The sequence below is a fragment of the Equus caballus genome, chromosome 4 (genome assembly GCF_041296265.1).
Source record: "Equus caballus isolate H_3958 breed thoroughbred chromosome 4, TB-T2T, whole genome shotgun sequence".
NCBI lineage: Eukaryota > Metazoa > Chordata > Mammalia > Perissodactyla > Equidae > Equus > Equus caballus.
In genome coordinates, this window is record NC_091687.1 from 105,938,811 (window position 1) to 105,965,307 (window position 26,497).

The 26,497-nt window shown below is 52.5% G+C and overlaps 1 protein-coding gene, 1 long non-coding RNA gene and 1 other non-coding gene across 24 annotated transcripts in view; 2 read left to right on the top strand and 1 right to left on the bottom strand.

Moving 5' to 3' along the window:
- Positions 1–9,365, bottom strand: part of LOC111773283 (uncharacterized) — a 131,282-nt gene extending 121,917 nt beyond the window's left edge. The window contains exon 1 of the long non-coding RNA XR_011438025.1: positions 8,134–9,365. This is a non-coding gene — a long non-coding RNA (uncharacterized lncRNA). The remainder of the gene's footprint in view (positions 1–8,133) is intronic.
- Positions 4,062–4,133, top strand: TRNAC-GCA (transfer RNA cysteine (anticodon GCA)). Its single transcript has one exon. It is a non-coding gene; the product is annotated as a tRNA-Cys (tRNA).
- A 135-nt stretch (positions 9,366–9,500) lies between the features above and the next one.
- The window catches only part of KRBA1 (KRAB-A domain containing 1), a 36,897-nt gene continuing 19,900 nt past the window's right edge, over positions 9,501–26,497 (top strand). For 3 of the 22 annotated variants that reach the window (XM_070265173.1, XM_070265174.1, XM_023639917.2), the window contains exons 1-12: positions 16,298–16,692; positions 17,161–17,277; positions 17,994–18,128; positions 18,839–18,994; positions 19,827–19,958; positions 20,168–20,344; positions 21,225–21,380; positions 22,056–22,247; positions 22,702–22,875; positions 23,297–23,470; positions 25,394–25,546; positions 26,063–26,245. In XM_070265173.1, coding sequence (XP_070121274.1) covers positions 16,440–16,692; positions 17,161–17,277; positions 17,994–18,128; positions 18,839–18,994; positions 19,827–19,958; positions 20,168–20,344; positions 21,225–21,380; positions 22,056–22,247; positions 22,702–22,875; positions 23,297–23,470; positions 25,394–25,546; positions 26,063–26,245 — 2,002 coding nt within the window. In that variant the 5' untranslated portion in view covers positions 16,298–16,439. Of the gene's footprint in view, positions 9,657–16,104; positions 16,693–17,160; positions 17,278–17,993; positions 18,129–18,838; positions 18,995–19,826; positions 19,959–20,167; positions 20,345–21,224; positions 21,381–22,055; positions 22,248–22,701; positions 22,876–23,296; positions 23,471–25,393; positions 25,547–26,062; positions 26,246–26,497 lie in introns of those variants that run through there. The other 19 variants (XM_023639922.2, XM_070265163.1, XM_023639920.2 and 16 more) reach the window with 15 other exon arrangements.

A 26,497-nucleotide genomic window follows, 5' to 3' on the forward strand; every position in this document is an offset into this window, starting at 1 on the left:
ACACATCCTAAACATTTAGGAATGTGAGGCAGTGAGGAAGCTGAGGCCAAGGACAGGGTTTAACTTGCTCATTGTTCTCTCCCAGTGTCCAGCACAAAGTCCAGCGCATAGTAGATATTTGAATGTTAGTTAAACAAATGAATGAGGCAAGGTCAACAGACTGGTTTTTTTGGAAAAAGAAGGCAAAGTCAGGTACTTCTCTCTGTGAGAGTGAGGGATGAAGGGAGATGGGGAGGAATGGAGGAAGAAGTTTGTGGGTGAGCCTGGAGGCTGGTGAAAGGAACCGGGTGGTCCAGTGCGCAGCAGTGTTGCTGGAGATTTCTCCCCGCCCCACTATAACGCTTCTCCCTTCACTGACTGTACATCCGGGTCCCCTCAATACAGTAGCTCTTCCCAGATAAGTTCTAGAAATACACTGATGACTTTCACTTTTCTATAAGAATATGGAAGAGGAAAAGAAGAAAATTAGTTTTTATGAGGCATTACTGTGTGCCAGGTATGTTACCAGACACTTTGATTACCATTTCTCACTGAATTCCCACGACAGCCCAGCGACTTAGGTGTTAGTGTCCTCATTTAGAAATAGATAAATTGAGGTTCAAATATGTTGAGTGACTTGTCCCAATGCCAGTGCTCACTTAGGTCTGATCCCAGACTCTGCATCGGTTTCACCACACCATGCTCCCTTCTTAAAACCTATGCCAGCAATTCAACCCATCTCCCAGATGCATCCTTTCTACTGAGATGATTTTTCTCAGCTCAGTGGGTTTCACTCTTTCTTCCTTGGAGGTCAACTTCTTTTCAAGTTCTTGGAGATAACTTCCTGTAGTTTCCTTTGCCCTAAAAAGAGTCAAGAGGGGGCTGGCCTGGTGGCATAGTAGTTAAGTTTTCATGCTCCACTTTGGTGGCCCAGGGTTTGCAGCTTTGGATCCCAGGCACAGACCTACGCGCTGCTCATCAAGCCATGCTGTGGTGGTGTTTCATATAAAAAAATAGAGAAAGATTGGTACAGACATAAGCTCAGTGACAATCTTCCTCAAGCGAAAAAAAAAAAAAAAAGAGGAAGCTTGGCAACAGATGTTAACTTAGGGCCAATCTTCTTCACCAAAAAAACAAGTGAAGAGGATTCCAGACCCAAGTCCAGGATATAGACTCAGGTGTCCAACCTGGGCTCTGAGCAGCACTGTGGCTCTGGGTGATCCACTCCATTTCTTTTGGTAAGAGAGAGGGCCTAGGTGACTTTCAAAGTCTCTACCAAGTGTAAAGGTAAGTGGTCCCCCTACTGGGGCCCTCACCCAGCCTGGGGAGGGTGGGATCTGAGATAAGAGGAAGGAGGTCCTCCTAGGAAGAGGCTGTGCCATCTACTCAGAAGGTGTACTCGTTTCCTGAGGCTGCTCTAACAAATTACCATGAAAACTGGGTGGCTTCAAACAACAGAAATCTATTCTCTCCCAGTTCTGGAAGCTAGAAGTCCGAAATCAAGGCAATCGGCTGAGCCATGCTCCCTCTGAAGGGTCTAAAGAATACTCCTTCCTTGCCTGCTCCAGCTCCCGGTGGCTGGCAACCCTGGGCACTCCTTGTCTTGTAGTTGCATCACTCCAGTCTCTGCCTCTGTCGTCACGTGGCCCTCTCCCTGCGTGTGTGTCTGCCTCTTCTCCTCTTATAAGCACATGGTCACTAGATCGGGGTCCAGCACAGCCTCACCTTAACTAATCATGTGTGCAAAGACCCTATTTCTAAACAGGCAACTTTCACTGGTCCTAGGGGTTAGGACTTCAACATATCTTTTTTGGGGGAAACAATTCAACCCACACAGAAGGCTTGCCTGTTCCTTAGACACACAGAAGCAGCAATGAGTCTCTGGAATCTTAGATGTGGTGTCAAGAGTGAAAGGTGCCCAGTAGGAGATATTAATATGCAAGGTCTTACAGCTCAGGGTCACAGCTTTAGGCCTCAGATCGAAGTCCCTGGTTCATATTCACTCCACTTTGTTTACTTTCTACTTTTCTTCACAAAGGTGTCTGAGAAAGTAAAAATGAGCTCAGAGGGAGAAAGTATAAATCTGGTCCGATAACAATGGGCAGGAATAAAGCTAGCCACAAAGTTAACAGTAAAGACTATTTCTCCCAGAGACACACTGCAGCTGTAAAATGTCATAACAATCTTCTTAGAGAGAAACTTTATTCTCTAAAATCAGAGACTATCAGAAACTTTGCTGGGTGGAATCTTATCAGTAAGAATGAAACAGACCGCATTTACCAGGGCTGACATCATCCACCCCGTCCCCAGACTCGGCAGTTTCCGGCTCATGGGAAGGGCGGAAGACAACTGTTTGATGAGTGTGTGCCTATTTAATCTCCTCACAGTGCACTGAAACCTCAGCTTCTGCTGAGTGCCCCACAGTGCCCAGCACACAGTAGGACCTTAAGAAAGGGAAGTTAGATAGAAGCTCTAAGAAATCTCCAAGACAAGGATGTTCAGATGCATCTCTGGAGGAGAACTTCCTGTTTCTATGTTCCGACCCGTACACTCTCCTTTGTGGGCCAAAGACCCTCTCGTCTTCTGCTTCCTCGTCTGTAATATAGGAATAATAATGCAAACTCCCTTGAGCTGGTTTTTTCTGAGATAAACTGGGCTTTTCAACTCCTCCTGGGCTGCTCCAGATGAAACAGTTGGATCTCCTCCTTGACTTGCTTGAATAAGGTTTCCCCATGCTGGGGAAGGGGCAGAAGGCTTCCTGAGTTTTAGTTTCCTAAAAAGTAAACGGGAAGAGGGCTAACCGAGGACAAAGAAGACCACCCCAGTGGTCCCAAGCAGGCACTGGGAGGAAAGGGAGAGGGACCCCAGGACACTGGTCTTTGGTGGAGCTGAAGGACCAGCACCTGAGGAACATGCAGAAGAGGCACTGGGAAACAGGCACCTGGGATGTGGCTGTAGGGTGTGCCTGTAAAGCGAGAAGGGCCTGGTCACAGACCTGTGGAGGTCTAGAACAGTGGTTCTCAAAGTACAGCCCCCGACCAGCAGCCGCAGAGGACCTGAGACTTTTTAATCAGAAACTTTCAGGATGGGGCCCAGACATCGCTGTTCTAACAAGCCCTCCAGATCATTCTGACGCACCCTAAAATTAAGAACCACTGCTCTAGAGCAGAGTTCAGAGGACAAGCACTTTGACCTTGGTCCTTTGTTTTAATCCTGGCTCTCCCCATGAGCTCTGGCTGGTCCTGGGGCAGCTGCTAGAATTCCAAAGCCATATCCATCCCCTTCTCGGGTGTTTCGGTACCTGAGTCTTCCTACATGGGATGCAAAAGGAAGCCATCTGGATCTGTAGCAAGTCTTTCTAAAGTGGGGTCTCCTGACTCCATAAAGAGTTTGTTCCTAATGCCAGATCCTATCTGCATGTTTCACAAGCTCCCAGGAGGATTCCTAAGTACAGGAAATCTGAGGACTGGCCAAAGAGGTGCAGTCCACACACCAGGTCAAATCCTGGTGTCCCCCATTAGCTTTTCCTTGTGGTCCTGGAGCTGTGTGGCACATTCATGTTCTGCTAAACCCACATTCTAGTCCCTTTGAGGGTCTCAGGTCTGCATAAATCTATTCAGACAGCTCCAGTTACGTAGCCTTTACATTTTTTGACTGATGGAAGCTAGGGACAAGAGGAAGATAAGACAGTCGTTAGTTTAGTAGCAGGGTCCTGAATCCAAGGTCAGGAAGAGTAGATTCAGGTCCTGATCTTATCAATAAGGAGCTACGTGTGCTTGAGCAGACTGGTAATCTTGAATCTCTGTTTTCAGATGCCCACTGTGAAGGGCACAGACTAGTGATTCTGAAGGCCCTTCCAGCTATAAATGTCAGTGTCTGTGCTTTTCCAGAAAGGGTAGGGAGGTGCCTACAGGGAGAGGAACCTGTTGCTTGTTTTGCATCAGCAAGATAAAATTGTAGTGAGGCAAGTTTGGCAGCTTCCAGGAGGCCCAGCCTGTATAAACATCCACGGCAAAAATTTGTAGGGATGTTGGGCACAGCTGCACAGGTACAAGGTATTACTTAGGCCTATGCTTATACCAGGGGGTATAGCTCAGGGGTAGAGCATTTGACTGCAGATCAAGAGGTCCCTGGTTCAAGTCCAGGTGCCCCCTACTGTTTTTCACTCTTGTTCACTGGAGCTGGTGTTAAAGATTCAGTTCCTTTCCCTAACCGTGAGTCTCAGGATACTGAGCATTCCCAAATCTGGAAAAAAGTCAGGGTAACTTACAACCCTGTCACTGAGCACCACAGTCCCAAAGTGATAGGTTCCTCTAACTCTGACCTTTTATTTCACTTACCACAGGTCTTGTTCTACCCGGGCTGACTTAGGTTCACTTTTTCTACATGTTTTCATTGCCCCAGATCAGTGGTGTGCTGTTAAATATTTAACAACCAGCTCTTGGGGAGGGGCATTGCTGATTTTTAGTGTTTTCCAATTTCATGGTGTAAATATTCTCACCATGGCCAATTTCAAGCTACAAACATAAGATCACTAAACATGGAGTTGGGAAGATATGCTAACAAGTGACCCTCTGGTGCAAGCCAGCTCAAGCACACCACTGTCCCTAACCCTTCTTCCCTACAGAGACATGGATGGGCTCTTTGACCCCTATTTTATCCTCACAATGCTTACTGATGTCAGAGCAGTGACTGTTACTCATCTGTTCATCCATGGAATCATGCATTCACTCAAGACATATTTGATTCCTACTCAACGTCAGATAGGAAAGACAGAGCTGAGAAAACAGTCTGTGGTGTACAAAGCAGTCACATGAAGAAATGGTCAGGGGAATGATAATGATAGCTAGATAAAAGAGGAGTGCTATTTTAAAACAAAAGGATTTCTGTTATCAGAAGTATGTTAGACTAGATCATCTAAAACTCCTACCTCAAAACACCCAGGAATGCAAACAAATATCTGTTCATCAGTACAGCTGAGCTCTTTTGACAGTAAAGAATATCTTGGAGTTGGGGGTGGGGAATGAACTAAACCCCTGAGAGGTCAATTTGAACTGACCCTGAGGATGCCCGTGGTGGTTATGGTGGGATAACTTAGGTGCTGAATTTTAATAGCCGTGTGAGTCCAGGAGATTAGGTCTTAGACCTGGAATCCCCTTTGCTCCATATAAAATCAGACTCGTAGAGAGCCGCTCCATTAGCAAAAGAGTGGGCTAGCAAAACACTAGAACAAGAAGACAAGAGGCCCTTCTTTTCTTGGGAGGGAGGGAGGTGGGGAGAGGAGAATTCAGAACCATAGATCTATCCTCACATTTAGTAGGGCTTTGGATTTACCCTACCTATGTGGTTCAGCTGAAATTTAACGTAAAAAAATATGCCCAGGCTAATAATGATTCTGGAGAACAGAAGCAAACACAGACTCTGAAGGGCACACCCCCAAACCAGGCCACACAGCATTCCCACTGATAAAACCTGGTTTAGGATGGGGTCACAATTCAACATAATAAAATACACGAGGAATCAGTCGACCTGAGTGACACCCATAGAACAAAATAAAGAATGTCAGATAGCAGAATTATCAGATAGACATTATAAAGTAAGTGTGGTTAAAATTATTAAAGATAAAGGGAATTGAATATATGAGAATATGTGGTTTTTAAAAAAATGAAGCAGATTCATCTAAAATGAAAAATACAATCACTGAAATTAATAGTATAACAGCATATTAGACAGAGACAGAGAGAAGAAAGATTTGGGAGTGAAATAGAATATATATCTTTAAAAAATTACCAAGAATGAAACACAAGGTTTAAAAAAATGGAAAATATGAAAGAATGGCTAAGAGAGATGGAGACTAGAATAAAAGGTTCCAACAAATATGCCAAATACAAATCCCAAAAGGAGAAAATATAAAGGAGGAGAGGCATTATTAAAAGATTTAATGACCGAGAATTTTCCAGGCTTGTACAAAGACACAATACCTTAGATTTAGGCATCAAGAGTTCCAAGAAAGAAAAATAAAAGTAAGTCCACACCTAGGCTCATTGCAGCAAAACTTCGTAATACCATAGACAAAGGATGACCTTAAAAGCAGCCAGACAGAAAAGACAAACCACTACAAGGGAATAATAATTAGACTGACAGCAGACTTTCAACAGAAGCAATGAAGCCTGGGAAACAATGGAATAAAATACAAAAAGTGTGAAAGACAATGACTAACTTGGAATTCTCTACTCAGCTCAACTATCATTTAGGAGCGAGAGACAAAAAATAAGATATCTTAATGTAACTGAAAACATTTACTTCTAATACATCCTTGCTTAAAGAACTTTTAAAAGTCGTACTTCAGAAAGAAAACCAGGCCCAGAGAAAAGAGCAAGGCAAGAGAAAAAATAGTGAACAAAGATAGTGGCAAGCATGTTGGTAAATCTAAACAGCACAGAACAATTTCACACAAGACAGAGGGGAATTACGTGATTAAAGTCACACGCTAAAGTCCTTCCATTGTTTGGACGGAGGGTGGATATAATGATTAATGTTAGACTATATTAAATCGAATCTGTGTGTAAAATTTTAAAAGCATTGAAAAGGCAAAAATTTCAAATCAGTAGAATGAAAAAGGTGAATAAAGAAAAACTAATCAATCTAGTAGAGGGGAAAAAATGGAGAAAAAGGCACAGAAAAAAATCAGAATCAATAGAAAGCACAAAATAAGATGGTAGAAATGAATAAAAATATATTTCTGATTACAATAAATGCAAATGAATTATCTGCCAATTAAGATTGAGACTGTCATATTGGATTAAACGGCAACAACAACAAAATCCATCTACAGGCTTATAAAACACACACCTGAAACATACAGAAAGTTTGGGAGTAAAAGGATGGAAAAAGATATATCAAACAAATATTAATCAAAATACAGTTAGTGTAGCTATATCAATGTCAGATAAAATGGATTCTAGATTAAAAGTATTATTAGGGATAAAGTGTTAATTCACAATAATAAAAAATGAACATGTTCCCAGGAAAATACAATTCAAAACTTTTATACACAGTCTCAAAATGTGTAAAGTAAAAATTGACAAATACAGGGAGAAATTGACAAATGCACAATATTGAAAGGCAGTTTTAACACATCTTTCTCAGTAACTGATAGCTCAAAAAAGCAAAAAATGATGAGATGTAGAACACATAAATAACACAATCAATAAGTTATTGCATGTGGCCACAAAGCAAGTCTCAGAAAATCCTAAAAAAAATCAACATCATATACTATATTCTCTTAGTAGAAGGCAAAACTCACAAACAAAAAGATAACTTTTAAAAAGATCCATACATTTGGAAATTAAATAACCTCATGGATAGAAAAAGAAACAATAAAAATTGGAAAACATTTTTAAATTGCAGCCATTTTCACTGGAGGAGTGGACAGCACCATTTACCTTTAGAGGATGCTAGCTAATTTTTTGGAGAAAACTATAGCTGGCTAGTTCACCAAAAGCTAATTCACAAAATGACCAGATAGCCAAATATGATGAAAGTTAAACCACTGAATATCAATTTGCTGAAAAACCAATTTGAATTATTGAGAGTTTTTAAAAATTTTGTTTCATCAGTGCTCCTGTCTTTGTCCCTGTCCAGAACTGTCAAATAAATACTTTAAACTGAATTTAGGACAGTTCTCCACAATCATTTTGAAATGCAGAAACAGAAGCAGAGGTGGATACAGGAAGCGGGTCAGAGGTACAACTCAAATTGGGGGGGCAGGAGGATAGAAGGGAGGTTTCTCAATAACTGGGAGAATTCGCCATTCAGCAAATTGATTTTTGGCAAACTGGTCACTCAGGAAATAGGATGTTGGAGAATGGCTCTTAGCAACTGCTGACCCAAAGTCTATAAATGGAGCCAAAGTCTGGTGGCAGGGAAGTCAGTCAAAAGGCGTCCAGATGCTGTATATGCTGAAATAAGGCTGCGTCTTTCTTGAGCAGAGATGCCACTTTTTTTTCTTACATGAAGGGATTTTAAAGTTTAGGCACCCTGAGACTGACGGTACGGCGTGGGGAGGAGCTGGGAGAAGGAACCCTACTGGGAGGAGGTCCACCCCAGCAAGAAGATGGGACACCAGGCCCAAAGCACAGACAAGAGACTTACCACGAGGTGCTGTGGCCTTTAGGGATGATGAGATCAGATGCTGAACTTTAAGTTTTCGTTTTCCATGTCCTGAAACCCTTGGGATATCTTCAAATCCTCGGGGGACACACACCGGTCCTGTTCCAGCGATTGATTCGGTAGGCGTGAAGGAGGGGGTTCGCGGAGGTTTGGGGCTGTGCGTGATTGACAGTGATCTCCCCTCACGCCTGTCCTCGGAGGCCGGGCCAACGATGTTGGTTGTGTACCCCAGGGAGGTGACCAGCAGCAAGGCCAGCGGAAACGCATGGCAGGCCAGAGCTGCTATAGGGACCAACACTGGGACTGCTGGAGAAAAATTCCCTTTCCCCAAATATTCCAGAGGAAAAAACCCTGTGGGGGAGGGGGCCCGCGAGGAAGTGGGCTCTCTGGGCAGCAGGCACCTCCTCTTCGCTGGACCCCTGCAAGTTGCTGTCTTGCTGAGGAGATTTATCCCCATATACCCATCTTCTCTGAGCTGTTCTAACAGGGGGTCTTCTTCCAGACCAGGAATGAGGCTCATTGAGCTCAGCCGGGGTCCTCTCCCTGGGCGCCCACCACTCTCCCTCCCACCCCGCCGCGTCCCATCTGACCAGGAGAATGGTAGGACCCACGCTTCATTCGTTCATCACACGTTTATTTGGGGGCCTACGACGTGCCAGGAACTTACGAGGTTACTACAGTCAACCAAATAGACCGGCAACTAGTCACCTAAAATAATGACACACGGGTCAACGCTATGGTGAGCGAGGAAAGCGGGTGACAGATTTGAGGATGCGCCGGGGTCTGACTCTGGCCCACCCACGACCGTGACCAGCACCGTCCGGCCTGCAACCCCCTCCCCACCCCTCAGGACCCGCTCTCCCCACCCTCGCGGGCGGCCTCAGCCACGGTCAGCGTAGCGGATGCGCCCTCTTGAAAAGGCAGGTCCCGTTTCCTCCGAGCATCCCCACCTGGCACAGAGGATGCGCTAAGTAAAGGCTTGATGCAGGAACGAAAGGAGCGGTGGAGAGACAGAGGGATGGATGCGTACACGCCGGCAAGCACACCGCAAGCTGGCCACCGGGCGTGTCTGGGCGCCAGGTCCCTCTGGGCAGCCTCCTCAGGTCGCGGGCAGAGACTGGCCGGCGAGGTGGGCGTCGACCAGGCAGCGCCAGGCTCGCCACGCCCCCCTGACGGCGCCGCGGCGCTCTCTGGGAAGTGTAGTTCGCGCCTGCGCTCGGTAGGCCGCCGAGGCCGAGGGTCTCCGGGCGGAAGCGTCCCACTCCTCCTGGGTCGCTAGGCGCGGGGGCGAGCTCGGCGAGGCGCAGGGCGGGCCGGGGCGCGCCCACCCCCGGCCCTTCCCCTCGTCCCTCGCCCCGGCCCCGCCTCCTCCCCCGCCGCCCTCGGCCGCCGCCGCCGCCGCCGCCGCCGCGGAGGGTCGCGGCGCAGCTTGCGGGCGGGGAGCGGGCGCCCCGGGGCGCGCCGGAAGCTGAGAGCGGAGGCTGAGCCCGGGGATGGCGCGCCAGGTAAGGCGAGCAGGGGAGGACGGACGGACGGACGCCTGGGCCCGTCTGCTCAGCTAGGCGTACTGCGGCCCCCGGGGGCGGGGGAGGGGCGGAAGGGCCTGGGACCCCCAACTTTGGCATGGGGTTGTGCCGGGCCGGGCGGGCCTGGTGTGCAGGACTTCGTGCCGAGGAGTGCAGGTCCTCGGACGACCCCCTCCGTTACTGCCCGGCTCCTCACTCCCGGCACCCACCCCCACGCCCCCGCGAGTATCCATGTACGTGGAGCGTCTCTCCACCTTTGGAAACTCGTTCTTTTGGGTTAAGCATCGCCCTCCCTTGGCGTGGCTTCTTTTAAATTATCCTGGGAGTGGTGAGTATGAAAGCCTCAGGGGAATGGCTAAAAGTGACACTTTTTCTTGGTAGGATCTTGGACCCCTGGGGGGAGGTGCAGGGAACAAGGTCCCAAGTTTTATCTTCTAGGTGAGGTGTGTAGATCTGAGAGCCGAGGGAGAGCCCTAGCTGTCGCAGTTGGGCACAGCTTGGGCGGGTTGTGTGCGGGGCTGTGAAGGAGCCAGGAACCGTGATGATACCAGTGGGGCGTTGCTGCACGTTCTTCTGAGAGCCTGTTCTGTAGTTGGGGCAGCTCATGAGCTCGGTCGTACCTCCAGCAACTGTAGACTCCATGGTTGAGGGGCGGTGTTGGGGTAGTGGCTGGGGGAAGTCCTTGGCCAGGCAGAGCAGGCACTGTGCCAGCACTGTGGTGTCATTAATGCCCTGCAAGCTCTTGGGAGAAGAGAGAAGGCGGGAAAATTGGAGTGGTGGGAGCAAGGGCAGCCTCCTTTGCACCTCTGGCTGTCCAGTTAGCAGCCCACGGACACCCTTGCTCAGCTATGCCCACTGGTCCTGTACTAGGGCCTCCTCATACTGCTGTTTCCTCTTCTGAAAAATGAGAAGATTGGACCACTGATCTCAGATCTGATGTTTTGGGGAGGGTGTATCCTTACACTGTGTCGCTTCCTGAAGAAGGTGGCTAGGACAGGTCTTGGGGAGTGGTAGGTCACAGTCAGATGAAGAGGAACAGGGAAGGCCTCCTGTCTTCCTGTCTAGTGAGACTCCTAGAAGCCCAGGGGCGGGTGAGCACAGCCCATAGGTGGAGGGCAGCAGGGTGCAGGGTCTGACCTGGGAGCCCAAGGCATGCTGGGAAATCTAGGTTGGGAAGGACCATAAAGATGGCAGGGTCTGTGGCAGTTTTTTGCTGGGTTAGTGACACAGTAGAGAGAGTGTTTTAGGAGGACTGCATGGCAGCAGTGGGCTCGATGGCTGCTCAGTGACGACAATCCTGGATCAGCCCAGAAACCTTTTCTCCTGTTGCTTGAGGGAGGGAGGCCTGAGAGCCACAAAGAGGGTCAAGTGGGCCTAAGGAAGACACTGGGTCCAGATTGCAAGCTGACCGTGGGTTTCCCTTTCCTAAAAGCCAGCGTTTGCGCCTGTGTTTGCACACTCATGCTTGCTCACTCCCTCCCATACACACACTCCCCACTCTTCCTCTGCTTATTCTGGGCAGAGGGAGGCACTGATTGGACCGCCCATCCTGGTCACAGTCGTTCCCATTCCCATGTTATAGGAACTTTGTCACAGAAGGGTTTGTCTTGAGGCCAAGATGGTGAAAGGCCTGGAAACCATCTCTTCCGGATGTCTAAAAGAGCTGGCTATATTTAGCTGGGAGATAGAGGCATTCGGGTCAGCAGCAGTGTGTGTGGAAGAGCCCGTTCTGTGTAGCTGGAGGTGGCAGGCTGTAACTGGCAGGTGGATGTTAGGCAGACAGATGTGGCTGCAGTAATACTACTCAGAGCACTTACTGCATCCCAGCATTTGTTCTGGGTACTTTTCCTATATTAATTCACTTAGTTTCCACAGCATCCCCTGGAGATAGGTTGTTATGATCCCAGTTTCATAGATGGGTTTGCTCAGGTCCCGTGGCTAGTATGAAGCAAGGCAGAGATTGGAGTTCCAGCAGCCTGGCTCCTGAGGTCAAGCCCTAACCCCCATGCTCTGCCCCTGTCTGTGTGTCCAGAACGTTGTAACTGCCAGCAATAGGACCAGCTGCTGGGAATGTAGTGAGCCACCCATTATCAAAGGCATTCAAGTAGAAATTGAAGAGCCATCCCATTTTGGGTGGAAGTTGACGTTAAAAGTTCACTGTTCTTTGAAGGTCAACAAGCAGTTGTCTGTGATTTCTAGTTCACAAGCGTGCCATGTTGGACAACTGGCCCCTGGGAAGAGGAGAGGGGTTGCGACTGAGCTGCAGCCCTGCCTTCTCCCCACACTTGTAAACTTAGGGTGTCACAATCACCCGAGAAGTTTGAAAGTGTCAATTTCTGGGCTCTGAAAGCACTAAACTTAGTTGTGATTTAGTAGATCTAGGATGAGGGGGGAATCAGCCCTAAATGAAAGGAAATTGTGAAGTAAATCCTTTGAATCTCAAAGCCCTTTTGTTTTTTCAGCGGTTCTGTTGTAGATAGCTTCTGTTGGGAGGAGCTGAGGACACGATGTTTCTCACTCGGTTTGCTCAACAAAGAACCTGTCTGCTGAGTTGAACCAGCTCTCCAGCAGAACTACCACCTGGCTCTGTGGGTCCTCACTCCCCATTCCCTGCTCCAGCTGGGCCAACAATGGCTACAGAAGCATCTCTTTGTACCCAGGACCCTTCCCCATCCTCCATCACCTCCTTAAAAATGTCTGCCAAATGTTAGCTTTTATTAAGAAGATACTAGGGATGATAATGTTTGGCACAGATACCCCCTTGGTCTATCTATACAAACTTTCCTGGGTAATAATAACTTTAAAAAATTGGATGCTTGATGTTTGGTGTCTTAGAGTCGCAGTCAAGCACAGCAGTTAGGGCACCAAAATCTCAGTCCCAAGGCCTGAGTCCTGGCCTTGGACTGTGGCTGTCTGCCGGCTCAGCACGCTGCTTCATCCCTCCGTGCGTCAGAAGCTTCGTCCACACATGAGGGTAACAGAATCTGATCAGGTGGCTGCACGCGCCTATTTTGTGAATCAAATGAAAGATCTGAAATGCTCTAAAATGTGTAAGATCGCACCTCTGCTGACGTTTGCTCCCCTTGAGAACAGAGCCTGTGTGACGCTCGCTCCCTTGGCATCCGGCAGAGTGCCTGTAACTCGTGAGTGTTCCAGTCAGCTCTCTGCTCCAGCCCCTCAGTCTGCCCTCCAGCCTCTGACAGGCCAACCTGTGCGCTCACACTCACACTCACACTCGAGGACCTGGACACTCCAAACTCTGCCCCATCCCTCGGCCCCCTCCTCCAGGTGGTTATCTGTCCCATGGGACTTGGTGTGACTCGTTTCCAGGTTCTGGGGACACCTTATTTTGCCCTAGTGTATTGGCCATCGTGGGAGTTAATAAATATTTGTGCAGGTAGGAAAAGACAGTGAGGTAATTGTATGGACCTTTCCTGCCCCCTTCCCTCTTTTCCTCAGCTGCAGCAGTGAGAGAATGGGACTGTAAATAGGGGGGTTCCAACCTTTTTGACTCTGTGACCCCCTTTCTTAACACTGAAAACTTCCCTGGGCCCCACATAGTTGCGTACATAGTATATTAGATTGTAGTCTTTCCATGTGTTTTAAGGTAAATTCAGTATTACCTTTAAAGGACACACGTGTATTCATCCCAGCAGCGTCTATATAGTTCTAAACATAGTCATCAAAGTGTTCAAGCAAAACGTGCACATTCAGCCAACAAACAGTGTTCATGTCCATTCAGACCCTGGGCCTGTTGGGACAAGCCGAGGCTCCCAGGTCTGCAGTGCAGATGGGGACTCCCTGACCGAAGGGTCTCCCTGCTCCACCAGCCGTGGGGTTCCTGAGCCTTGCTGGGGTTAGGACTCTGGAAGGGAGAGAAGGAAGAGGGTGTAGTGGGGAAGAGCAGGGAGGACCAGAGGACAGAGCAAGGCAGGTGGGCTGTGGATGTTGGGGGGGAAGGCAGTGGCCACCAGGCACGGTGGGGGATGAGGTTGCAAAGGTGGAACAAGGCTGGGCAGTGAGGCCTCCCTGCCAGAGGAGACAGGTGGGGCACAGTGCTCGTGTCTTGTTGGGAAGTGTGATGGGACCCTGTGTTGGGGTCCCCAAGAGCACCCCGGGTCAGAGATTTGCCAGGAGGACTCTCAGGACTTGGCATATAGTTGTGTTCACAGCAGTGATTTAATGCAGCAAGAGGCACAAAGCAAACTTAGCACAGGGAACAGGCATGTGGGCCATGTCGGGAGGAGCCAGGCGGGAGCTTCCAGGGTCCCCTTCTGATGGAGTCACACAGGCTGTGCTCAGTTCTTCCAGCAACAGTTGTGACAACAGCTTTGAGATGTTGTCTACCAGGGAGGGCCACTAGGGACTCAGGGCCCAGGGCCTAAACCTGGCATGGACCAAAATCCCAAAGTTCCAGAAGGAAAGCGGATGTTCAGCACAGACCGCACCATGCAAGGAGTCTGGGCCCATAAACCACCCTCATCAGTTAGAGAACTGTGGGAGCCCTCCCGAAATGCAAGTTCCCCAACGCCAGCCTGACACCAGCCTTGTGTGCAGGCCTTCCAAGGGATGGCCCTCTCAGGCCTGCTCTGCTCGCCCATCTGCGCGGACCCTAACGTTGGCTGTCTTTTTGTCTGTCCAAAGGTCAGGAAGAAATGGGAGTGGCTCCTGGAGAGCTGTTTTGGAGGGTGTCTAAGTGCATTCCTGAGAGGGAGTGACCATACCCGGCCAGAGGGCAGAGGTTAATTCAGGAGAGTCTGCTGGCCTGCTGAGCAGGCTGTCGGTGGTCAGAAACACATGGTGAGCTGAGGAGGAAAAGGCTGAGGGGTCTGACCACCTGCGGGTCTCCAGGCCTTGGGACCAAAGGCAGGTGGTCAGTGGGGAGGTACCCCCAGCCGGGGGTGTCAACGTGGTCCTGACCAGTTCAGAAGGAGAGTGGAGCATTGGTGGGTGTGACTGCGTGGTGCCACCTGTCAGAGGGTGACAGGCAGAGTGGGGAGCAGATGCTATCAGTGACAAGTCCGAGAGTTAGTTAACAGTGAGAGTTTTTAAAGTCACTGACTTGAGTTGATGAAACAAGGCAGTAGGTTATCTTCTTTGCTTTATTAGGACTGTCTTGATTTTATTGAATAATTTTTTCTTACAAAGAAATAGTTTAGCCTTTGTTTCTAAACCAGAAGGACCTTCCCATAATTTACATTCTGTTTGCTTAATTTGCACCCAGTTAATTTTTGCCATAATTTAAAAATTCATCCCTGTCAGGTGCTGGTCATCTAGGGTCTGCTGGCTGTTTTAAAGCCCACTTAGTGACTATTTTTAAAGAAGTTAAGACAGAAATGTCTCTTTTATCTTAAAAAGCTCTAGGGTAACAGAGGATGCTCTCCAAGGGTGACCTCAGGTTTCTTCTGAGCCCTTCTTGATGGAATGGACAACGGTGTACCAGGATTCCAGCCCAGAGGGGCGAAGGGTGAAAGGTCAGGGAGGGGCATGGGGGCGCGTAGCGAGATGGTGAGGACTGGACTGCGGCCTGGATGGGCTTCAGTGGTGTCATCTGTGGAGTGGTGTGTCCATGTGCTGCAGGGACTCTGTAGAGATGTGCCACGTGGGCTCGGTGACAAAGGCCACAGGTCACAGCTGTGGAGATCACCATGGCTGGCCAGGGCCGTGGAGGTCCGATGAGACCTGGAAAGTGAGGACAGGTGCAGCCCAGCCCAGTCTCAGTCTAGCAGAGCAGTCGGAACCGGAGACGACCTGCTTGGCCAGAGCGTCTGAAGAAGAAGAGCGGCTGGAGGACTGGATGCAGATCGAGGCGCCACGAATGCCGCACAGGGTGCGGTGCTGCCCAGGGCGTGTGGCTGCGCAGGGTGTGCGGCTTCTGGTTTTCCTTGTTCACCACCTGCACAGCCGTCTGTGCTCGTGAGGGAGGCTCTGCCTCCTCTGGACTTGCAAGGCTGGGACACTCTTCCTTAGGGTGGGGCTGGAGGAGCAACGTAAACACTTTACTTGCTTGATTCCTGAATGTTGGATCATCTCCACTAAAAAGTATGGAGTGGTTTTGTTTTTTTTGTCATACTTGTTATTCACTTTATTTGTAAACTTTTTTTAATGCCATATTACTAGGATCCCAGGTCCTTGCACATTCAAAGGGAAGTTTGCTTGTTAACCTCAGTGAATCTCTAACATGATGAATATAGGGCTGGCTGGGGTTCCCATCCTAGGGTTAACCTTTTCTTGGGCCCAGGCTGCAGAGTATGAGACTGTCTGTATTAGCGTCCTGGGGTGCCATAACAAAGTCCCCCAAACCGGGGACTTTAAACAGCAAATTTATTCTCTCTCAGTGTGGGAGGGGAGAAGTCCATGTCAAGGTGTTGGCAAGGCCATGTTCCCTCTGAAGGCCCTAGGGGAGGATCCCTCCTCATCTCTTCCAGCTTCTGGTGACCTCAGGCATTCCTTTGCTTGTGGCAGCATCACTCGGACATCACTTCCAGTGTCAGGTGGCCCTCTCCTCCCTGTGTGTCTGTGTCTCTCTCTTGTTAGAAGGACACCACTCATACTGGGGTAAGGGCCCACCCTACTACAGTATGACCTTATTTTAACTAGTTACATCTGTAATGACCCTATTTCCAAATAAGGTCTCATTCACAGGTACTGTGGTGAGGACTTCAGCATATCCTTTCCGGGACACAGTCTTGCCCCAACCGCTGTCTCCTGAACAGATTCCCGCTGCTCCTTTGCCTGCTCCCGTGTGTCAGGCCTCACCCCATGCTCTTACTGTTCCCTGCTCCCAGGTGTCCACCAGGAGACACAGGCTGGGTCACCAAGTTGAGGACAGCTCGGCTGGCCTTCCTGGGTTGGAACCAGCCAACTCCCTTGAGATTGTGCCCACAGGTGTCCATCGCCTTCCAGGACCTGGCCGTGTGGTTCTCCAAGGAGGAGTGGCGGCTCCTAGGGGAGGGGCAGAGGGCGCTCTACCGCGACGTGATGCGGGAGAACTATGAGATGCTGGTCTCGCTGGGTAAGGAGCTGGCTGTCCCTGGCCTTTCTGGGGAGGCAGCGGCAGCAGATGTGGCAGGAGTTCCGGCTGAGAAGTGGAAGGGAGGCAGGATCCAGCACCAGGCGGGTCCTGAGCTGCCATGTGACCCTGGGACCCACTGGGCCTTAGTCGTCATCTACAAAATGAACAGCGTTTGAGGTGGCGTTCCGAGAGCTGTGAGGCTGAGCTGGGGGCTTGGCTTATCTTTTATGCCACTGTTGTTTCTGTGGACTTTACTAGGGCTCTGGGTACAATTTGGTGGGATGCTCAAAAGCTGGCGAAACACAGATTGGTGGTCTCCGGGCCTCTGACACTCATGGGTCTTGGGGTTGGAGTAGTCACATGAACACGTATGTAAACAGGTGCATGGATGTTCAGCGTGTGATTGTGTGTAGGAGGGCAGAGGCCAGCTTCCGCTCCCAGGATGACTGTCTCCCTTTTCTTTCCCAGGGACAGCTGAGCTTCTTCCCCTCTCTGCCTTCCTGTCTCCCACAGAGCCTGGAGGAGCTATGGGAGGCGGAAGCAGTGCTGATGAGGGGCAGGAGCCTGCTAGGGAAGGCCCCTCGGGTGAGTAATTCTTGGCAGACCAGGGCCAGGCCCCTTTGGGCCTCCTGGCCCCCCTGGGCAGCCTGGGTCCAGGTGGGCTCACTCTTGTCCCTCCCACCCTTGTGATCCTCAGCCCCTGGCTCCACTCCTCAGGGGACACTGTGACCTCAGCCCTACCCACCTGCCACCCTCCCCACCCCAACCACTCCCTGACCTTTAACCCCTTACCCCTTGGGGCTGGGAGCTTGGTACACTGTTGCCCATTGCCTGAAGTACTCAGAAGAAACTGGGGGTTGCCCTTGGAGAGCATCCCCTCCTTGGGTCCCCTTCCTGCCACTACCATGCAGAGCTGGCTTGCAGCTCCTGAAGGTCCTGCCACAGGGCTGACATCCAGGACCTCAGCTGGTGGATGTAAGGCCAGGAGGCTAGGGGTACCAGGAGAGGCAGAGGGCCCGGAGTGGGAGGGAATGGAGGCAGCCTCCTTAGCCTCCCCTCAGGGAGTAACAACCAGTGACAGAGGATGAAAGAGCCCAGTTACTCGGGGTCCCCAGCCCCTAGTCCTGACTGTGCCGGTAGGCAGGTCACGTGGCCTGAGCCCAGGTCCTCTTTGTCTCATGGACGTGGGTCTCTCCTTTGCTGCTCCTCACGTGGGGGGAGGATTACAGGAGATGCTGGTGTGAAGTCGCGCCCAGAAGCCTGCAGGCTGAGCTGGGGGTTCACTGTGGCCTCTCCGGCAGGAGGAACTCCCCAGCACAGCCTGCACCTCACCGCCCTGGTGCAGCTGGTGAAGGAGATCCCAGAGTTCCTGTTCGGGGAAGTCAGCCCCGAGAGTGGGGGAGCCAGCCTGGACGGGGAGCGGGCGAGCCCCGAGGGTGAGTTGGACAGCAGGGCAGCCTCACTTTCTACAAGATCAAGTTCAGGCTGTGGGCAGCGCCATGCACTGGGTGCCCACCCAGCCCCTGCCAGACCTTAGGCAGAGTGGGCCGTTTCGTGACCGCCCTAGTGGCATTCCTGCCCTCTGAGAGCATGTGGATGGTTGTGAGACAGCAGCTTCTGACTGTTCTCATAGTGGTTTCTACGTGGCTTCAACCACATGCTCGTGGCCCCATTGCATTGTGCCCTGTGTGGATGGCCAGTCCTTGTTCCGTAGATGAAGAAAAGGAAGCTGTGCCTTGTCTGAATAGCCAGTGGGGACCCAGGTGCCCCTCGCAGCTGGTGCTCTTCCCCCCTCCCCAGCCTCTCCCTCCTTCCCTGGGCTCTGCTCACTCCCTCATTGCTCTCAGCTCAGGCCTCACCTCCTCGGAAGTCTGACCTCCCAGCCCTAGCCCATAGGGTTCCCTGGAGTCTGCTCAGTTGATGGTAAATGAAACAGGAAGTGGGGGTGGGAGGGATCTTATCAGAATAAGACAGTGGCTATGAATCTATGTTTTGGAGCCAAATGACAACACAACGGTTACTGACGTCCTGGTCGTTTTTAGTGTAATGCAGCAAGGAAGGGCCTGGGTGGGACAGTGTTGGGGGCGTTTTACCCATTGTTGGGCTTAAATTCTGGCTTGGGTGCTCTTTCCTTCCTCCCTGACAGCAGCTGTGGCCATGGAGACTTGCCCTCTTCAGGGCCTGCTCGACTGCCTTCCGGACACGCCTGTCAGCCGGCCCAGCCTGGCCACTACGCCCAGCGGCAGCTCGTCATCCAGCGGCCCGTCCAGAACCCGGGGACAGGGAAGCCCGCTCGTGCTCAGTGAGTGTGAGCCAGCGGGGGACCCCATGCCCTCTGCAATTTCTCTGGGACTTAGTTTCCCTCATTGCTAAATGGGATCAAGCTCCCTGGGAGCAGGACACGTGCTCAGCCTCTGTCTGTTGACCAAAGAGGAGGCGTGATGCTGGGTCCCCGGGTGGCCTCCCACTGGCCCTGCTTGCGAGGCCTGTGTGCTCAATGCACAGTAGGCTCAGGGCGGTTTCTAGCAGGCAGGCTGTGGGCAGGTAATGTACTTGTGCGCACCTGATCTGGTTCCCTGATGTTGTCAAGGCAACACTAAGACCAGTGGAGGGCGGGGGTGGCCCTTAGAATTTCTCTGGGGTCTCATTTTATTTTTAAAAATTCTTGTAAAATTTGCGTTTGTCTGGATATTTTTGTTAAAAATACTTTAAATTGGTAAGGAATAAAATGGGCACTCTGGAAAGACATAATCCATTTAGCCCGTGGTTTCAGGTGTCTCCAGTAGATGTGCTCTGGGCATCCAAGTGCCCAGATTTGAGAAGCGTGAGTGCAAGCTTGGGGCCTGCGTGTTGAGGCTGCTGAGCCAGAGTCGGAGGCTGGAGTTGGGGGAGGGTCTGGGGTACTGAGAGTGAATGGTCTTGGTATTTACAATTACACCAGTGGGCACAGGGAACAGACCCCACCTGCCTCAGGCTGCACTCCTGGAACAAGCCTGGCAGCAGCTGGCTCTGACACAAGTTCAGGTCCCAGGACTTGGCTGCCCCCCAGGGATTTGGGGAGCTGGAGGGGCCTGTCCTCTGTGGGGACCAGATCTAGGAGGCCTAGAAAGGCCTTCCTGTCTCTCCTGCAACAGAAACTGCTGACAGACCGAGGCCAGAAGAGGAGGAAGGCTCACGAACCCCGGTCAGGGAGCCCAGCCCTCCCGCCTGTGGCCTTGGCAGGAGGAAGAGCCACAGAAAACAGGAGAGAGGGACCTCGGCGCCAGGTGAGTGGCTGGCTTTCCTGAGAGTGAGGCCTGCCCTTGAGCTGTGTGAGGCAGGACATGGAGGTGTGTGTGGTTCATGGAAGGGTGTCCTGTGGCTCTCCCTAAGAGGCAGGCGTCATCCCTGTTCTGACAGGTGGGAAACCTCAGATGCTGCGAGTGTCCCACAGCTGCCACCGTCAGGGTTGCACTAACCCTGGCTGATCTTTCAGGTGCCGCAGGAATCTCTCCTGGGAACAGCCCCTTGCAAGGCCTCATCAACTGCCTGAAGGACATCCTCGTGCCTGGGCCCCAGCATCCTGAGGCGTCCCCGAGCTTACTGCCTCCTGTCCCTGGCCTGTCACGGCTAACCAGGGCAGAGCTGGAGCCTGGGAGCCCGCCCTGGGGAGGTAAGGCCCTGGGGGCCTGTGTCCTCAGGCCAAGGTTTCTGAAGCCCCTGAAAAGCTTGGAATGCCTTTCTATAGATATTTGTCTATAAATATAATGTCTTCCTGAAGGATCATTCCCAACCTGGCTGCTCCAGTATCATCTGTGTCATATTTCTAGAGCCAGGTGGCTTTCTTAGGAGAACAGCAGTTGGTCATCTAGAAGAAGAAAACTCAAAAACACATTTTGCCCTGGATTCTTTTGTGTTCTTTACTCTTCCTAATGTGAGACCTCTGGGGAGGAGATGCCAGCGAGTGTCACTTCAGGTTGATGCTAAGTGAGATCTTAGCGTGGACTTAGAGGATTGGGTGCCAGCCCTGGAGTCGAGCACCTCTTAGCTGGGTAGACTGTGAAAGGCTCCTGAAGTCTTTGAGCCTCGGTTTCCCCATCTGTAGAAGGGGGTAGTTGTTCTCACCTTAGAGGGCTGTTGTGAGTCCTGGGTACTGTGATGTACTTGTGTGTACATGTGTTTGTAAAAAACTTGGTCCTCCTCAATTGGAAGTTCTGTCCAGGGCCCAGAGCACTGTCTGCAGGAGCAACCCAGGCAGCCCCCTTCCTTCCTTGTACCCAGAGACACCACCGTGCTGCCCATATCATGCACATTCTCATTCCCCTGCCTTTGTCCGTCCCGCTCCGAGAGGGATGTTGACCAGCATCGTTAAACCAAGCACGAAGAAGACAGTGGCCTGTGCAAGGCTGACTGAGCTACAAGGAGACCCACCTCTCCAGATTTCTGGCCCTGACTCCTTTTAACTGCTCACCTGGATTGTCTGCTTTTCGTTGTTCATCATGAAGACTGAGGACACCAGGCTCAGATTGAAAATGTGTTCCTGTTTCCTATAGTGAAGTCGGAGGCAGTTTCAGGGGATTGTCCCCTCCAAGGTCTGCTGAACTGTCTGAAGGAGATCCCAGAGGCCCAGCTCAGGCATCCCACCCCCTCAGGAGTAGGGGTTCCACAGCTGCCGGAGGATCCAGGGGCCCGGAAAAGGAATTCTGGAGGTAAAGGCCACTGGCTGGGCTGGGAGGGTCCCCGGTGTCATCCATTTCCTTTCCCTGCTCCGAGCAGGGCTGTAAGTGACCCTCCACAATAAGACCCTCAGGCCACATGGTTGGTGTGTCAGTTGGAGTAGCCATACGCTGGGGATTGTCACTGTAAATGGAGGTGGGTGTGTAGGAAGTGCTTCGTCAGTACGTGGTAATTTTCCAGATTGGCTCTTACGGTAGGAGTTAAGAGTTTCAGAAGGAACGAAGGGATGTTTGGGAGGAGAGAGGCTGAGAGTGAAAGATGTAGCTCTACCAGCAGATATCCGGGGCATGGTTTTGCTGTAGGGCTTCTTGTCACGTTCGTGTGGGCTGGGGTGGCGTTTCCACACACTGCAGCTCACCCGCGCGTGGTAGCTTCTCAGGACATTGAGAAAGTTGAGCTGACGTGGACGTGCTGGCCGTGGAGGAGAGACCCTGATTTGGTGCTGTCTGGGGAGGGCTGTCTTGGCACCCTTGAGCAGAATCCTCTGGAGGCTCCCCAGAGGGGCCTGGGGTGGGACGGGGCCTGGGGTCGGTTCATCTGCTGGTGACTGAGCGGTGACTATCCCAGGCCAGGGACTGCTGTGGAGGCCAGGGGCCTTGGAAGCCCCTTCCCAACCCTCTAAAGGTCTCATGGGGGGCTTCCCGCAGGGCGCAGCCCTGGTCCTGGAGCTGGCAGCATGCTCTCTGTGAAGATGGAGGACGACTGGGCCCCGAGCCCCCCAGCGCCTGCATCCTGTCAGCTCAGCAAGCGGACACACAGCCCCGCTGCCACTGGCGGCCCAGGGGGTGATAGACACAGCAGGGGGCTCCAAGTGCCCAGCTGGGTCCCTGTGGCTCAAGGTGAGGCCTGGGGTCGTCTGCTCGAGTCTTCCCAGTGGGATCCTCAGCCCCCAGGGGAACGAGTGCCTGCCTGTTTCCGGTAGGGAGGCCGTCCGCCGGCCGTCCTCCTCAGGCAGTTAATCGCCTTTCTTAATCCATGTCCTCCTTAATCTAGGCCCTTGCCCAGGGACCCGTCCCTCGTAAGGACCTTCATTTTGCAGAGATTTCCTGACTGACAGGGAGCTGGCCAGTACATACTTGTGCATCTCTCCACCCTGCCTCTGGGGCCTGGGGGTATAGCTTGTGTCATTCCCCCAAAGGAGCAAAGAACAGATCAAAGTCCCCCACAAAAGGGTGCACTGCCTGGCGGGCCCCCACGCCTGGTACAGGACTGGCCACCCCTGCAGAGCGGAGGCTGGGGCCAGGCCAGGGGCACGTGCCAGAGGTGGTGATAGGGCCGTCTCCCCTGTCCCAGCCGGCAGTGCCTCGAGCTCAGCCCTGGAAGCCCTGGAGGCCTGTCTGAAGGGCATTCCCCTGAGTGGGTCGTTACCTCCCCAGCCGCCGACCACCTCTTGGTCTCGGAGCCCCCAGCCAGGAGACCCTGGGTCTCAGAGGCCCCAGCTGCAGCCCCTTGGATTACACAGCAAAGGTAGACTGTGCCTCGGGCTGGGGGTGGTGTTTGTCCCTGGACGCAACACAAGGGGATGCTTAGGACAGTGTTAGGGTCCCTCCCTCCTGGCCTGCCTCATCCTAGACCTCCTGAGATGCCTGCCCTTCTGCCCCTAGCCCCCACTTTCATGCCTGCCCCCAAACAGCTCCCGAATTTGCTGGAAGCTGGTTAAACTCTTCCTGCCCTGTCTTCTCTGAGAGCTCTTACTCACCCTCCAGGCCCCCAGACTGTGGTTGGATTTACGTGGGTAACATCCTCTGGTATTTTAATCAGCACCATGAGCACCTCACCTAAGGGGAGACCCCAGTGGGAGATGTTTTGGGGCAGGTCTAGGCACCCTTCCACAGCCCAGGGCCAGGGGGCCTCTTCCCCAGTGGCTTTCCTGTGCTGTTTCCCACAGAGGCAACCATGGGGCCCCTTCTGGCTCTGGGCCTGCAGGGCTCTGTGAGAGACAGCCCTGCCCTCCTCCCAGCCCTCCACGGCACCCCCACCAGCTTCTCCTCGTCCAGCAGCACGGATGGGGACCTGGATTTCCAGAGCCTTGAGAGCAGCCAAGTACGTCCACCTGGAAAAGGTGAGCTGGCCGGCCTGAAGTGGGAGTCGGTCCTGGGAAAGGACGGGAGGCCCCCTGGCCACCAGCGTGTCTGACCCGACCAAGTCAGGCCACCATGCCCAGTGCCAGGAGTAGGCCTGGGGATGGCAAGGCGGGAGCAGACACGGGACCTGTTTCAATGGGGGGTCTGTTTTAGCAGCTTGGCTCAGAAGATCTCTTAAAGAATAAAAATGGGCCTCATTCGCTGTCAAATTCTTTCTTCTGCCAGCCACAAAGAGGTAAGTTCCTGTAACATCAGACTGACCTTCAACTTAGGAAAAAACGTCATCAGGTTCCTGTAAAACCACCTTGAAGATTGTTTCTGGTAACCTGCGTCTTTTCTGGGTCCCTCCATGTAGAAGCATCTGTGTTGAGCTGTCACCTCTTTAGAATCTTGCGAGACTGTCCAGGGTCCCCTCTCGACCTCTTTCTCCCACCTGAATAAGCAGAGTGCTCTTGGTCTGCCTTGTCCACAGATGCCTGGTCCCCGTGCTTGCCTCTGTGCTCTGGCCACGTCCACTGTCATTGGAAAGGCCTAGAGCTTGCCCAGGACTCTGCTCCAGGCCAGCCAGGGCCTGTAGGGCAGGACTGGGGCCTTTCAGTGTCCCATGCGGCTTGGATTCCTGTACCATTCCAGGGGTCAGCTGCTTGCCTGTGGGGGTTTTTTCCTCCCCAAACACAGCCAACTTTTAAGGTTTAGTTTTTAGCAGGTAACATAATCATATGGTCTGTTCAAAAGCTACACAAGGTCCTAAAGGAAAGTGACGTCTGCCTCCCTCCCCTCCAGTACCCGTATCCTCCCTCAGTCACCACTGCTGAGAGTCCGTCACCTTGCAGAGATGCTTTCCCCATGGCCAGGCTTCTGGTGTGCTCACACTTGGCGGCGTTCTGCACACAGCCTCGCCCCCTGCTGTGGGTCTTCATGCTCGTCTTTGCTCCCCTCCTGTTTTTCATCTGACATTCCTTGGACCTTGGCGCCACTGCCTTCTCTCTGACAGCTGCACAGTGTGCCGTAGAAGGGAGCACATGTCTTTCTTGTGTGTCCTCCATTGATGGATTTTGTTTGCTAAGTAACCCAGGCAGCACGAGGTTTCACGCTGCCTTTGAGAAGCGTCCAGCCCAGCTCCCCAGCTCCCTCTGTTCCCAGAACTCAGCAAATGTCTTATGGGGAGAACCGCATTTGGGGTCCCTCAAGTGGGTCCTTTGCCAGCCCCACACAACTGCCGGGACCTCTCAGGGTTTCTCTTTTCTTGCGCTGTGCCTGCCCTGTCTGCACCAGCAAGCACCTTTGAGAAAGAACATGGCCAGGGATGTCAGCTCATGTGGGAAGCGCCTTTCCTTTTCTAGAATTTCGGTTCATCTAGTTCCTGTTGCTTCCACAGCTCTGTCAATAGAAATATGAATTTTGCGGTTTGTTTTTTCCCAAGTTGAAACTGCATTAGTGTTGGCCTTCTCGAGCTGCTACTTCACACCCTGAGGTGAGGGCGCCTTTAGTGCTTCCTCTTTGAGTAGTGGAGGCAGCCCTCACTGCTCAGGGCCGTCCTGTGGGTGAAGCTGTGCCGTGGCATCCCTCACAAGGGCGAGGCGAGGTGTCCTGAGGGAGCCCAGGCCCCGTGCCGGTGGCCGAGCTCCCTCATCACAGCCCACTGAGCAGGCTGCTGTGTGGGTGGCCGAGACAGGTTGGGTTCTTCCAGGGCCAGCCCGAGCAGGGCCGCCCAGAGCTGGGACTGACGTGTGTTCAGGGCCAGGTCTCGGTCCGGGTGTCCTGAACTGGCACAACAGGTCCAGTGCTCTGTGCCTCCTCCCATGGCCCCGGCTGCGCTGGACACGGGACACAGGCAAGGCTCTGGGGTTCACAGAGACTGAGCTCTGACGTCCAAGACTGTGAACGTTGGGTTTTCACAGGAAGCCCAGTGGGAAGCTCCCCGCTCCAGGGCCTGGAGAACTGCCTCCGAGAGATACCTGTGCCCGGGCCTCAGCCTGCCTGGTCCTGGTCCTCGGCAGGGGACAGGGGGCCACGGAGAGCAGAGGCCAAGAACTGGACGGCAGACACGGAAGGTAAAGCACGGCTGCCGGGTGTCTGGGAGCAGGAAGAGGTGGCTCCCCTGCGGCCGCCCCTGGCATGGCCTCTCCCGGCAGCTGTGGGCTCATGTCCACCCCTGCTGAGAAGGCGCTCCAACCTGGCGTGGCCAGAGGCTTGTGTGAGGCCGGGAAGCCAGAGCGTGCTGCTGGCATCTGAGCAGTGGGGGCGTCGGGGTAGGACACCCAGTGCCACCATCCGCTCGGAGCCCAGCCGGGGCCCTGGCAACAGAGGGTCTTTTGATCCTAGCTGTGTCGGCCCCATGTGCCTTGGTGTCTTGCACAGTCGCTGAGCTGTGGGGCTACCAGGAGTCCAGGTAGCTGGGTCTGGGAATAAAGAGATCCTGGAGGACTTGGGCTACTCCTTGGGATATCCGGCAGTTGGCCAGTGTTCACACCTGCAGCTGGTGTGCCTGAGAAGTCCTATGTCCAGTAACTTCCTAGCCTCGGTGCCAGCATGGGGCTGACAGGCCTCTTGGCTTCTCGTTAAAACAGGGCTGAGGGGCGAGGCCTGTGCGCCAGCCCGTCTAGGACAGCGCAGCGGGGGAGTGCCCACCAGGAGCGTCCAGCTGGCTAGCCCACAGGCTCTCACCTCTAGTAGCGTCCCTGCCTGCTGTCAGCGAGGGCTCAAAGACCATGGGGCCATCAGGCCGGGACCCGGGAGGTGGCTCCAAGATGGTGAGCTGACATCTGCCCCAGTGTTTACTGGCATGTGTTCCCTCTCAATAGAATCTTTGATGAGAGGATAGATCTCCCTTCCTCTCTTCCTTCCCTGTGTCAGTGTGTGCTGGAACAGGTGTGCCGTGTATGCTTTGCACTGCTGACTGCACGCTGGAGCAGGTGTGCTGGAGCGAGTGTGCTGGAGCGGGTGTGCGGTGTGCTCCACGCTGCTAGCCACGTGCTGGAATGGGTATGGTGGAGCAGGTGTGC